General features: G+C 37.3%; 1 protein-coding gene across 3 annotated transcripts in view; it reads left to right on the top strand.

Annotated features, from left to right (window-relative positions):
• The window catches only part of EYA3 (EYA transcriptional coactivator and phosphatase 3), a 95,806-nt gene that overhangs the window by 61,357 nt on the left and 20,308 nt on the right, over positions 1 to 14,141 (top strand). For all 3 annotated transcript variants that reach the window (XM_045782706.2, XM_045782707.2, XM_045782708.2), the window contains 5 exons: positions 1,365 to 1,450; positions 4,978 to 5,161; positions 7,104 to 7,243; positions 12,111 to 12,194; positions 13,595 to 13,684. In XM_045782706.2, coding sequence (XP_045638662.1) covers positions 1,365 to 1,450; positions 4,978 to 5,161; positions 7,104 to 7,243; positions 12,111 to 12,194; positions 13,595 to 13,684 — 584 coding nt within the window. The remainder of the gene's footprint in view (positions 1 to 1,364; positions 1,451 to 4,977; positions 5,162 to 7,103; positions 7,244 to 12,110; positions 12,195 to 13,594; positions 13,685 to 14,141) is intronic.

Genomic DNA, 14,141 nt, shown 5'->3' on the forward strand with positions numbered 1-14,141 from the left:
ATCTGTGAGGTTATTAAATCTATTTCATTTGATTGTTATGTTTAAGAAGGTAAATTCTTAGTTCCCCTGGGGGAAGAAGTATTGTAGAAAAAATCTCCCTGGATAGTCAGGAAATCTGATCCCTAGCTCATCCAGTTGGGAGATCCCAGTCATCATCATGACTACCACTAGTGGCATGATAGTAGACAAATTACCTTAACTCTTCTTTGTCCCAAGTTCTTTATCTGAAAGCTGGGGTTGCAGCAGTAGCTGTTCCTTAGACTTTCTCTTCTAATCTTTTCTAGACTTTCTTCTAAGCAGAGTACCCCTGGGGAAAGGGATAAGAATTCCCCTGATTTTGACGAGTACTCTCAGGTTTCTGCTTCATTTGTTCATCTGTTCTGTTCTTAATGGAGGTTTTCCTATTAACTTTACCAGTAAAGGACTTTTTGCTAATGGGATAGGTAGTCAGATAGGTTTACCTCATGGTGAACCCTTGTGGCCTGTGTGACTGCAGTGGGAACCATGTCTAAGTGTGCTTATAAGTGAGGGAGAGGAGTTCAAGACCAGTACCTCACAGTCTCAGTTACTCTGTCCACCTGAAAATAGTCACTTTAACAAATAGTAGTCACTGAAGATTTGACTAAAACCCTGGTGGAATCTGTGATAGAAGGGTATTAAAAAAGCCCAAATTCCTCGTCCCAATACGGGCAGCCTAAATAGCTTACAGAGTACATTGTTACCCGGCCAGAATAATATTTAGTATTTTCCAAGTTTTTCCAGGCTCATTGGTAAAATCATTAAATGCCAGATCATGTTTGTTGATCCACATGAATAATCCAGGATTTAAGTAGAGCCCAAGAAGCAACTCCAAGCACCTTTGGGGGATCAGCTCCATTTCTCAGAGTAATTATGTTGCATTAGGAAAGGCATAATTTGGGGCAAGCAACAACAAATATCACAGTATAGGATTTACATGTGGATTTTCCAGAGCTCTTGTTGTTTCTGCTGGTTGTCAGTAGGTCACATTGCAGGTGAGTCATTTTTCGACAGCTCAGAAGATAGACTGGAGTGATTTGGTTTAGGTTCTGATTCCATTGACATCATTAGTATGAGCCAGTGCATTGTGTATGTGTTATTCCTAGGACTTTAATAGGAAGAGTTGAAGACTCAAGTTGAAACAGAAAAATGTTTGAACTGTTTTATTTCTAATCAAGACTAGAGTAAGGTATGGCATGCAGAAGAGCAAAGTCAGTATTTGTTTCCTTTGCGCCATGTTCTCTATCTCCTTGTAGATCTGTTTACGTAAGAAGCAATATGTTGTCCATTTCTTCTAGGCTTTTACATGATATCTTTAACATCTTTTAACACTCTCAATCCTGTAGCTTCAAGCACAAATGCCAGCCTGATATCCACTTCATCTACAATTGCCAATATCCCAGCGGCAGCAGTTTCCAGCATCTCGAACCAGGTACTGTGCAACTTCATTCATCCTATTTGATATGGTTCATCAAGCTTGCTCTTCTCTTCACTCCATGGTCAATTTGCCAATCTAAGAAACAACCAGAACTAGGACCCTGGATGATTTTTCAGGCTGCCATCCAGTTTCTCTCATTTCTCTGCTAAGCCTCTGAATGATATGGCTGCATCTGTTCCTTTACCTCCTTTGTGTGTCTACCTCCTACCTTGTCCCTACCAGAATGTAAGCTCCATCAGGATAGGGACTTATCTTTCTATTTTGTTCACTTACGTATTCCCAGAGTTCAGAAATTGCCTGGTTCTCACATTAAAGACACAAAATAACCATTTGCGGAATGAATGTTCCTTCTACTTTTTTATTTAGCCACTCATTCCTTTGTGAATTCTTTATGGTCTGGTCTTGATCACTGTTAACTCTTGATATGTAGATCACTGGTAATAGCTTCAGTGTTTTAGGGTTTTCTGTTTTTGCTGTTAGGTTTTTATTTGTTTTCTCTGCAGCAATGAATCTTTTCTCCGTGAATCTCTTCTGGCTGTAATTAACGTTACTGTTCTGGTTCATCTTTTATGTTTGACTGTTTTTGCATTTATTCATTCTTATAGTTCACAAATTACTGAGTTTCTGCTATACACCTGGCACTCTTCAGTGTACTGTTTATCACTTTCCCTTTCGTAGGTTTTCTTTTTGATCCTGTTTTCTCTCATGGACGGTGTATGTAGTTTTCCACGTGTTTATTACTTCATCCCCAGAAATGTTTAACCACATTCACAACTACCTCCGAAATGAACATTCTAGTCCTGACCTCATGATATCTATAGGCTTCTGCTGATTGATGGCCTATTTTTCTTTAATGTCTTGCTATTTCCCTAAGTTCATCATATCGAAAACCAGGCTTTCATTCCTCCTTTTTTTGTCTCGTTGTCCTCCAAAAGTAAAACCACTTTTCTCTATGACTTCTCAATTGTCAATGAGACCATTTTTAAATAAACCTAGGCCTCAGACCAAACCAGTCATTTTCAGTTTTATTCCTCACCCATTCCTGATCCAGCCATTTCTAGAATTCTTTCTTTTCCATTTTTGCTATTATTTCCCATGTTTTGGTTTGCCATGTTTCTCTTTTAATCCTGAATTACTTCAGTTAACTCTTCGTCTCATCTCCAGTTTTTCTCTGTACCTAACCATTTCCTAAAACACTATCTGAGGGTGCCTGGCTGATTCATTCGGTGGAGCTTGCAACTCTTGATTTCAGGGTCATGAGTTCAAGCCCTATGTTAGGGGTGGGATAGAGATTACTAAAAAATAAAAAATAAATTTAAAAAAAGATTTTGAAGCACTATCTGAGTAATTTTTTCAAAAGTCCACCTTTCTCCTGTCAATTACCTGTCCAGAATCTTTTTGTATTTTTGTTGTTTTGATTTTGATAGTCCCTATTACCTGCCCCACACACAAATTATACAACATTGCCTAAAGAATCCAAGTCACATTCATGGGCTTGCATGACACATTCAAGCCTGCAAGATCCTTTGTTTCAACCAGACTCAACATCTCTGGTCCCCTAATAAAACCTTTTCAGGGCCTATTCGTGCTCTTATTCCCTGTCTCTGTTTATCTCAGAAAGCTCTCTACCACAGTCTGCAGGGATAGTTGTCTTCTTCTGCATTTAAGTCATTTGACATACAATTTATTGCCAATTTGTTTGGAAATATTGTTGTCTTCTCCGGCTAGACTTATAACTCCCTTGAGTTCAACCAGTACAACTTACTCTTTTCTTTAATGTTCCAGCTCATACACAAACATGCACCCTGACTGAGCTGTATTTGGTTTATGATAGGTGCTCAGTACTCTTTATAATTGGTCTGGTTGATTAGCTTCTTCCTACTTCTTACCAACATCAGTTGAAATTTTTTAAGGTGTGTATTTGCGCTATATATCATAGACATTTTTGTACAGCTTTACTAAGGTATAATTGATATATAATAATCTGCATAAATTTAAATTGTACAGTTTGATAAGATTTGACATGTATGTGCCCATGAAGCCATCAAAAGTTCCCTCCAGTTTTCTTTTCTTTTTTTTTTTTTTTTTAAGTAGGCTGTATGCCCAGCATGGAACCCAAAGTGGGGCTGGAACTCATGACCCTGAGATCAAGACCTGAGCCGAGATCAAGAGTCAGAGACGCTTAACCAACTGAGCTACCCATGCATCCCTCCCTCCAAATAGTTTATTTTATTTTAAAGATTTTATTTATTTAAGAGAGAGAAAGAGCACAAGGGGGGGAGGGGCAAAAGGAGAGGGGAAGCAGACTCCCCGCTGAGCAGGGAGCCCCATGCAGGGCTCAATCCCAGGATCCCTGGATTGTGACCTGAGCCAAAGGCAGACACTTAATCAACTGAGCCACCCAGGTGCCCCAGTACTCAGTTTTTTTTTTTTTTTTTTTTTTAAAGATTTTATTTATTTATTCGACAGAGATAGAGACAGCCAGCGAGAGAGGGAACACAAGCAGGGGGAGTGGGAGAGGAAGAAGCAGGCTCATAGCAGAAGAGCCTGATGTGGGGCTCGATCCCAGATCGCCGGGATCACGCCCTTAGCTGAAGGCAGACGCTTAACCGCTGTGCCACCCAGGCGCCCCCCAGTACTCAGTTTTTAAACTGGGAAACCTACGGGCACCTGTGTGGCTCAGTTGGTTAAGCAACTAACTGCCTTAGGCTCAGGTCATGGTCCCAGAGTCCCAAGATCGAGTCCCGCATCGGGCTCCCTGCTCAGCGGGGAGTCTGCTTCTCCCTCTGACACTCTCCCCTCTCATGCTCTCTCTTACTCTCTCTCTCTCAAATAAATAAATAAAATCTTAAAAGAAAAAACCCAGAAATTTATTAAACTGGGGAACCTTAATGTAGGATGTGTTTTTTTGTTTAAGCTCATCTGTACTTAGAAAGCACTAGAATCTAATGCAGTTGCTTATAAACTTCTTAAAGAATCTTCAGAAGTTCTGTGCAGAAATTTATACAGAAATTCAGCACTTAAAATAGAAAAAAAGGGGCACCTGGGTGGCTCAGTCCTTGAGCGTCTGCCTTCGGCTCAGGGCGTGATCCCAGAGTCCTGGGATCGAGCCCCACATCAGGTTCCTCCACTAGGAGCCTGCTTCTTCCTCTCCCACTACCCCTGCCTGTGTTTCCTCTCTCGCTGGCTGCCTCTCTCTGTTAAATAAATAAATAAAATCTTTAAAAAAAAAAAGAAAGAAAGCTGTTAGAATAGAAAAGGGACATTGTAGAGTACGTGGGACCCTTCCCTCTCCAAAGATAGCCCCTGAGGTGTCTCCTCTTGACTCTTAGTTTTCTGCAGAATGCATTTTGAAGATCATTGGTTTACGTGGAAGCTATAGATGGGTAAATGAGAAGTCAAATAAATGTTTTAGGAAAATAACTATGAATAAGAGAGACATGAAAGTCTCTTGTGTTGAAATCAGCGTTTTGCTCTTTCTAAGAGTTTTGTTTTCCTCCCTTATTGCCCTTGGTCTGCAGGACTATCCCACCTATACTATCCTTGGTCAGAGTCAGTACCAGACCTGCTACCCCAGCTCCAGCTTTGGAGTCACAGGCCAGAGTAACAGTGAGGCTGAGAGTGCCACATTAGCAGCAGCCACATACCAGACGGACAAGCCTAGTGTCATGGTACCTGCGCCTGCAGCACAGAGACTTTCATCTGGTAAGCACCGGAGCTCTCAGAACTTTGGCCTAAGGGCACCTCATTCAACATGTAATAGTAAAGATCATTTTGTTCTGGTCTAAGTCACTGTTACTGTGCTATTGGCTTTCCCTCTCGGGTGAGGAATATTTAAACATTGGAACCAGACCATATGATGAGTCATTGGCAGGCTGAATGTAATACCTGATGTTGTGAACAGAAAAATCCCAAGAATGAAAAGACTGTGACACCCACCCCGCCCTTTAGCTTTAATGTGCTTGTCACGGGGAACTTCACAATCTTGGCATGTTTTGTAAAAGTGGAAGGACTCCAGTTTTGGTCTCTGCATATTTTGGACGCTTGCTGAGACCTCAGAGCAGTAGTTCCTAGCTTTTTCTGTGTCACGTATCTCCAGGATCCTGAGGAAAGCTATGGTCTTTTCCCCCTCAATGAAATACATAAAATTTAACCTACAGTTTAAACCTATACATTTAGATTTGAAATTTATCGATGAATTATGAAGTCCAGGTTAAAAAAAACAAAACCCTGACATAAAGGCCTTATACACACATTCAGTAAATAAACATATGTATATGCTTTTTATTTGTTTCTATCATTCAGGAAAATTTGGTGGTTGGCTGTCACATCATGTAACTGGAGGGAGGACTGTTTGTTAGCACTAATGCATTTTTTAGAAGTATCTCAACTAAAGCACTTTTTTGTGCACCTTGCCTTCACTAGTCTTCTAAGGAAATGGAAGTACAGATGGTCACCGCTTCAAACTTACATAACTTTGAAATAGTTACACATGTTGAATGCCTTAGTTTTGAAATTATATCTCTAAATATCTTTGTTCTTCATAACAATTTTAACTTTTTAAGAATAGGGAATTTCAAACCTAGAAGTTGTCAGAATAGTGTAATGAACCTCTTATGTATCCATCGCCCATCTTCAACAATTAACTCATATTTCAGCTATATTTCATCCAGTTCTGTTGCCAAATTCCAGGCATCATATGTCTAAAAGATAAATACCTGCTGTCATAATCACAATGCCATTATCTCATCTGAAATAATTCAACAGTAATTCCTTAATATCATAAAATGCTAAAAGGTATTATTTCTAGTTTTCTCATAAATGTTAAGAGTTTTATTTTCCTTTTATAGTTTACTTAAATTAGGGTCAAAGTAAGGTCCATACATTGGGATTGGTGGATATATATTTTGTCTCTTTTAACTTATAAATTCCCCTCTTTTTTAATTCTCTGGTGTACTGTATTTGTGAAGAAACTGGAGTGTTTATCTCATGCCATCTTCTAGTCTGAATTTTGCTGATTATCTCTGTATTGGGTAGATCAATATGTCCTGCTGCCTTCGGTATTTTATTTTAAATTGGTAAATAGATCTAGAGTTGGGATTTTCAACTAAAGGTGATTTTTGTGCCATGCCCTCTCCCACATTCACCTAAGACATTTGACAGTGTATGAGACATTTTCAGCTGTCACAGTGGGTGGGGAGTGCTGCCGGCATCTAGTGGATAGAGGCCAAGGGTGCTGCTTAACCAAGCATCCTATAATGCGTAGGACGTCAACTCAACAAAAAATTATCTGGCCCAAAACGTCAATTGTGCCAAGTCGAGAAACTCTGATGTAGAAACTTGACCAGATACAGATTCAGATTTTTGTTTTTTGTTTTTGTTTTGGCAAACAACTTTATAGCTGTGCTTCCATTGAGAGGCAGGTATGTAAATTCTGTTAATAACTCTCTCTGTGATGTTAGGAGCTGTTGATGCTCGATGTTGATGCCTACGTCTACATTCCTAAACTGATTAGGTAAAGTTTGGTTTTCCAGCCTTTATCCCTGCAGTATGATTCTTAAGGACAGAAAGCATGCTGACCCCTCTTCCTGCTCTGGTTCTTATAGCCTGTGACTACTAGCTATGTATGTCTCACTTTTTGTTCTAGGAGATCCTTCTTCAAGCCCATCTTTGTCCCAAACTACACCAAATAAAGATGCTGATGACCAGTCCAGAAAAAACATGACTGGCAAGAATCGGGGCAAAAGGAAAGCTGATGCCAGCTCTTCCCAGGACAGTGAATTGGAAGTATGGGAAGAAACTCATTTGACTTACCTACTTTTTTCCTCATTTTTTAAGTTCATTGAACATGCATATCTGAAACTCATGGAGATACCATAGTTCTATGTTGAATGCCCCCCCCCCCCATTTCTGGGCAAGAGAAACGAAATTGGCCACATGAAGAGAGAAATGTAAAAACACATTTCCCCGTGCCCGTAACTCACCATATTACTTTTAGATGCTTTTCACCAAAGCATTGAAAAAGCTTTTTTGAATTTAGTTAGCCAGGTAACTTTTTAAGGGAAAGAACAAACTGTTCTCTCTGTTCCAGAGGAAAACAGAAAGAACAATTCCCTCATATTCAGAAAGCACAGGGTGTCACAAATAATGTCATAATGTTCTCCATTTAAAAATCTAAAAGTAAAATGAGAAGATGAGAGTGCTTTAGGCTAAGCTTCTGTGAAACCTGTGACGAGATCTGGTAACTTATTAATGAGATTGGTACTCACTTATTTTGTGGTTAAGCACTGTAAGAATTTATTATGGGCATACATTTGGCTTCGTTATTAAAAAGATTAGAAAATCATACAAAATGCTAATAAGCGGAGTTTTTATATGCTTTTGTTTTTGTGTTTGATTTTTCTATAATATGAGCATTTAATGGGCAGAGGAATGCTGTATTTAAAAATGAGTTCATCGATAGGTATTAAGACATAAGTAAATTGAGGCTATGTTTGGGGACTCTCTTTCCTTTTGTTCCTGACACACACACAAAAAAGGAAAATTTAAAGTCCTTTTACATTTATTGGGAAAAACTGAGAACCCATTTAGTTTTTTTAATTGTGGTAAAATATACATAACATAAAATTTACCATTTAACCATTTTTTAAGTGTGCGGTTCGATGACGTTAAGTACATTTACAGTGTTGTTTGTTACCACTGTCTATTTCCAGAACTTCTTCATGATCCCAAACAAAAACTCTGTACCCATTAAGCAATAACTCCCCATTCTCCCCTCCCATTAGCCCCTGGTAACCTCTATTCTACCTTCAGTTTCTAGGAATTTGCCTATTCTGAGTATCTCATATAAGTGGAATGATACAATATCTACCCTTTTATGTGAGGATTCTTTAACTTAGCATGTTTTCAAGGTTCATCTATGTTATAGCATGTGTAAGATCTTCATTTCTCTTTATGGCTGAATAATATTCCATTATGTGTATATACCATGTTTTGTTTACCCATTCATTTGTTGATGGACACTAGTGGTTTTTTTCACCTTTGAGGTATTGTGAATGATGCTGCTATGAACACTGCTATCCAGATATTTCTTTGAGTCTCTCTTTTCAGTTATTTTGGGTATAAACTGAGGAGTAGAATTGCTAGATTATACGGTAATTCTATGTTCAACTTTTTGAGGAAACAACAGAATGTTTTTCGTAGTGGCTACATCATTTTACATTCCCACCAGCAATGCATGAGGGTTCTAATTTCTCCACATCCTCGCCAACACCTATTTTTTCTCTCTTTTTTTTTTAATCATAGCCATCCTAATGGATGTGAAATGGTTTAGATTTCCATTTCTTTAATGACTACTAATGTTGAACATGTGTTCATGTATTTATTGGCCATCTGTATATTTTCTTTGGAGAAATAGCTGTTCAAATCCTATGCCCAGTTTTTAGTTGAGTTGTTTGGTATTCTGTTGTTGAGTTTTAGGAATTCTTTATATATTCTAGATACTAATCACTTACTAGATAAGGGATGTGCAAATATTTTCTCCCATTCTGTGGGTTCTTTTTACTCTCTTGATAGTATTCTTTGATGCACAAAAGTTTTACATTTTGTTGAAGTCCTGTTTTTCTTTTATTGCTTGTGCTTTTAGTGTTAAAAATACAAGGTTATAAAGGTATTTACCTGTGTTTTCTTCTAAGAATTTTATTGTTGTAGCTTATAAATTTAGGTCTTTGATTCATATTGAATTAATTTTTTTCATATTGAGTTAGTTTTTGTATATGTACAAAGTATATATACAAAGTGTATATACTTTACACAAAGTGTATATACAAAGTATATACTTTACACAAAGTGTGTATACTTTACACAAAGTGTATATACAAAGTGTATATACTTTACACAAAGCGTATATACAAAGTGTATATACTTTACACAAAGCGTATATACAAAGTGTATATACTTTACACAAAGCGTATATACAAAGTGTATATACTTTACACAAAGCGTATATACAAAGTGTATATACTTTACACAAAGCGTATATACAAAGTGTATATACTTTACACAAAGTGTAAAGTAAGGGTCTAATTTCATTCTTTTGCACGTGGATATCCAGTTTTCCCAGCACCGTTTGTTGGAAATATTTTCTTTTCCCCATTGAATGGTCTTAGCATCCTTGTCAAAAATTGACCATTTGCGGGGGCACCTGGGTGGCTCAGTCGGTTAAATATCTGCCTTTGGCTCAAGTCGTGATCCCAGAATCCTGGGATTGGGTCCCCGAATCGCACTGGGCTCCCTGCTCAGCGGGAAGTCTGCTTTTCCCTCTCCTGCTGCCCCTCCCCCCCCCACTCGTGCTCTGTCTCTTGCCCTGCTCTCTCTCAAATAAATAAAATCTTTTTTTAAAAAATTGACCATGTATGTTAGGGTTTATTTCTGAGTCATCTTGTCAGTTTCATTGGTTTATGTTTCTATCCTTTTGCAGGTACCACATTGTATTGATTACTGTAACTTTGTAATAAGTTTTGAAATCAGGAAGTGAGTCTTCCAACTTCATTCTTTTTTCAAAATTATTTTGGCCATTCAGGCCATGGAATATGAGATTCCATATGAATTTTAGGATGAGTCTTTCTATTTCTTTAAAAAGCACTATTGGGATTTTGATAGAGATTGCATTGAATTTGTAAGTCATTTGGGTAGTATTGTCGCTTTAACATTGTTAAATCTTTCATCCATGAACATGGGATGTCTTTCCATTTATTTAGGTTCATCTAATTTCCTTCAGCAGTGTTTTATAGTTTTCAGTATACAAGTGTTTTACCTCTCAGTTAAATTTATTCTTTTTTTGTTTTGTTTTTTGAGAGAGAGAGAGAGTGAGTGAGTGAGTGGCAGGGAGGGGCAGAGGGAGAGTGAGAATCTTAAGCAGTCTCCATGCCCATCACAGAGCCCAGTGTGGGGCTTGAGCTCACCACCCTGAGATCATGACCTTAGCCAAAATCAAGAGTCGGATGCTTAACTTACTGAGCCACCCAGCCATCCCTCAGTTAAATTTATGCTTAAGTATTTTATTATTTTTGCTGCTATTGTAAATGGAATTATTTTTTAAATTTCTTTGAGGATTAGTCATTGCAAGTATATAGAAATACAGCTCATTGCTGATTCATTAGCTCTAACAATTTTTGTGGATTCTTTAGGGTTTTCTATATATGAGATCATGTTGCTTGTGAACAGAGATAATTTTACTTTTTCCTTTCCAGTTTGGGTACCTCCCCCACCCCTAACCCCCATCCTCACCCCCCACCCCAGTTCTTGCAAAATTATTCTGGCTAGAATTTCTCGTACTTATGTTGAATAGGAGTGATGAAAACAGGCATACTTGTCCTATTCCTGATTTCAGGGATAAAGGTTTCAGTCTTGCACCATTGAGTAAGATATTAGTTCTGGGTTTTTTACACACAGTCTTTATCATATGAGGAAATTCACTTCTACTCCTAGTTTATTGAGTGTTTTTATCATGACAGTGTGTTGAATTTTGTCAGATGCTTCTCCTGCATCAATTGAAATGACCATTGGGTTTTTTCCTGTTTTCTTAAGGTAGCATGTTACACTTATTAATCTTTGTATGTTGGTCCATCCTTGCATTCTAAACAAATCCCGCAGGGTCATGATGTACAAGGCTTTTAATATGCTGCTTGAATTTTGTTTGATAGTATTTTTGTGGAGGATTTTTTTGCATTGATGTTCATAAGAGATAGTGGTCTGCAGTTTTCTTGTAGTGTCTTTATATGACTTCAGTATCTGTAATGCTGGCTTCATAGAATGATTTAGGAAGTATTCCTTCATCTTCAACTTTTTGGAAGAGTTAAAGAAGGATTAGTATTAATGCTTCTTTAAATGTTTGGTAGAATTTAATAGTGAAAGCATCTGGTCCTGGGCTTTTCTTTCTTGTTATCTTTTTGATTACTGATTTCAACCTCTATTAAAGGTCTATTCAGATTTTCCATTTCTTCTTGAGTCAGTTTTGGCATTTTGTGTATTTCTAGGAATTTGTCCACGTCCATCTAGGTTATTTGTTAGTATACAGCTGTTCATAGTATTCTCTTATAATTCTTTTTATTTCTGTAAAATTGATAATAACATCCCCACTTTCATTTCTGATTTTACTAATTTGAGTCTTCTTTTTTTTCTTAGTTAAATCTAGCTGAAAGCTGTCAATTTTGTAGATCTTTTCAAAGAACCAACTTTTGGTTTCATTGATTTTTCTCTGTTATTTTTCTACTCTCTGATTTATTTATCTCCATTCTAACCTTTAGTCTTTCCTTCCTTCTGCTGGCTCTTTTCAGTTCCTTAAATTGTACAGTTATGTTATTGATTGAGATCTTCTTTTTTAAGGCATGCATTTTACAGCTATAAATTCTCCACTTTGTACTGCTTTCACTATAAGTTATGGTATGTTGTGTTTTAGTTTTCATTATTCTCAAAGTATTCCCTAATTTCACTTGGGCTTTTTTCTTGATCTGTTGGTTGTTTAAAATTGTGTTGTTTAAATTTTCACGTATTTGTGAATTTTTTAGTTTTCTTTCTGTTAGTATTTCTTGTTTCATTCCATTGTATTTAGAAAAGATGCTCACTCATTATTTTTTATGTTTTCCTTTCTCAGCGGGTATTTCTATGGGACTTGGATGAAACCATCATCATCTTTCACTCTCTTCTTACTGGATCCTATGCCCAGAAGTATGGAAAGGTAATTTGAGTCTTTCTTTCTTTGTTGTAACTGGCCTCCTCCTGATATGGGTAGGTAGCCAAAATCACTTTCTCTGCTACCTCTTTCTTACCCTGTTGCCCTTTCACTTTCCATGTAAAACTTCACCTGATGGCTTGTACCAGGCAGGCTACATGGTTAGGCAGTTTTGATAAAGGTGGATATTATACCTAGGACCAGTATTATAAGCTGAAGTTGTTCAAGAGTACTGTTTTATAAAGACTAAATATGGGAATGAAGCTCAAAACAGAGTGGAGTCTCAGGATTATATATCCCAAAGACTGATCTGTTAACCTTAAGTCACTTTTAACAGCCCAAACTGAGCATTTTATTTAGCTGAGTATGTGCCAAATATGTAATTTTAAAACATATAAAACATAAAATATTTTTCTCAAGTGGATTACGTACCTTCTCAAACTAAATATACCAAACAGAATTTAACTTATTGAGTCATCAATACAAACATCAGAGTTTGTTGGGGGGGGGGTGTTTTTAAGATTTATTTATTTGAGAGAGAGAGAGTAAGAAAGAAAGCACACAGGAGGGGCAAGGGGAGAGGGAGAGAAAATCCCAAGCAGACTCCACACCAAGAGTTGGACATTTAACCAACTGTTACCACCCAGGCGCCCCTAAACATCATCTTTAATAGAGGGATAAGCTATATATTTCTACACTAAATTATCTCTAGGCTTCTATTTTTCAGTTCCTATGAGTAAATTTTATAAAAATACCTGGCTCCTTTGCTTTCTTACTATTCCCATTTATTTCTTATTGTCATTAATGTTTCTGTTAGAAATACTTTCCACAGGCTTTTAGTATCTAGGCTGGTGAGCTGACATAAGCTCATATGCTACATAAGCTGATTATAGAAGCATATACAATAAGAGCGCACATCCTCCACGTGAAGACCTGATGGTTCACTTTAAAGCTAAATGCATTGGTTTTCCTACAAATATTTAGACTCTTCAGCCTTCTTCACTTATTTCCTGGCTGTTGAGATTGTCAGATAACTGACTTCTGGTGTTATACTGTGTGTGTGTCTGTGTGTGTGCTCACATGCAACGGGGAGGCTGAAGGGAGATAATGAGTATTACAATAGTAATATTTTAGCAATAGTTAGCATTTCTCACAAAACAGGGAATTTCCGCCCAAATTGGTTTTTTAAGTGAGTTTTGTTTTCTGAAAACTAAATCTGGATACTTTTAACTTGCACAATCCCATATTCTTCTAACTGTGAATGAAATTGCATAAGTAATAGTTAGAAGCACTTTTGTAGGCCTGTGTTGTTTTGGCCTTGACCCAGAATAACTCCGAAATATTTAAAGATTGGAACCAGTGCTGTTAGTACAAATTTAAAAAAATTTTCTCTTATTGTCTTCTAGGATCCAACAGTAGTGATTGGCTCAGGTTTAACAATGGAAGAGATGATTTTTGAAGTGGCTGATACACATCTATTTTTCAATGACTTAGAGGTAAGCACTTTAAATTGTTTCTGTGCTTCAGTGAAGCATTTTGTTCAGTAACTATCTAGCCTCTGCTTATTGTATTTAGAGGAAGTGTGGTGAGAAGGGGTGGTTGTGGAGAGGCCAGCTGGCCACTTAGGCTTATATAGTCTTATAAGAACAGTGCCTTAGCTAGGTCAGCAGTCTTGGTACTGGCCCTTAATTTTATTGGTTCAAAAATTTGATTTTTGTTAGCTTATTTGGAGTTAATCTAGCTCTAGTGGAAATGCCAGCCCTTCGGGCAAAGCAGTGAAATGTAAACCAGCATTCCTATTTATTCAGCTGTCTTAAATAACATTTAATAAGGTGGGTTTGATTCTTTGTACTCTTAATTATATTTTGACTATTTTTCGACTTTACCTTCTTAAAATATAATCTCTTGATTTGTCAGATCTATAAATGGCTGCTCTAACTCATTATAATTTAT

The sequence above is a fragment of the Ursus americanus genome, chromosome 33 (assembly GCF_024610735.1).
Source record: "Ursus americanus isolate L20-20 chromosome 33, mUrsAme1.1.p, whole genome shotgun sequence".
Taxonomy (NCBI): Eukaryota; Metazoa; Chordata; class Mammalia; order Carnivora; family Ursidae; genus Ursus; species Ursus americanus.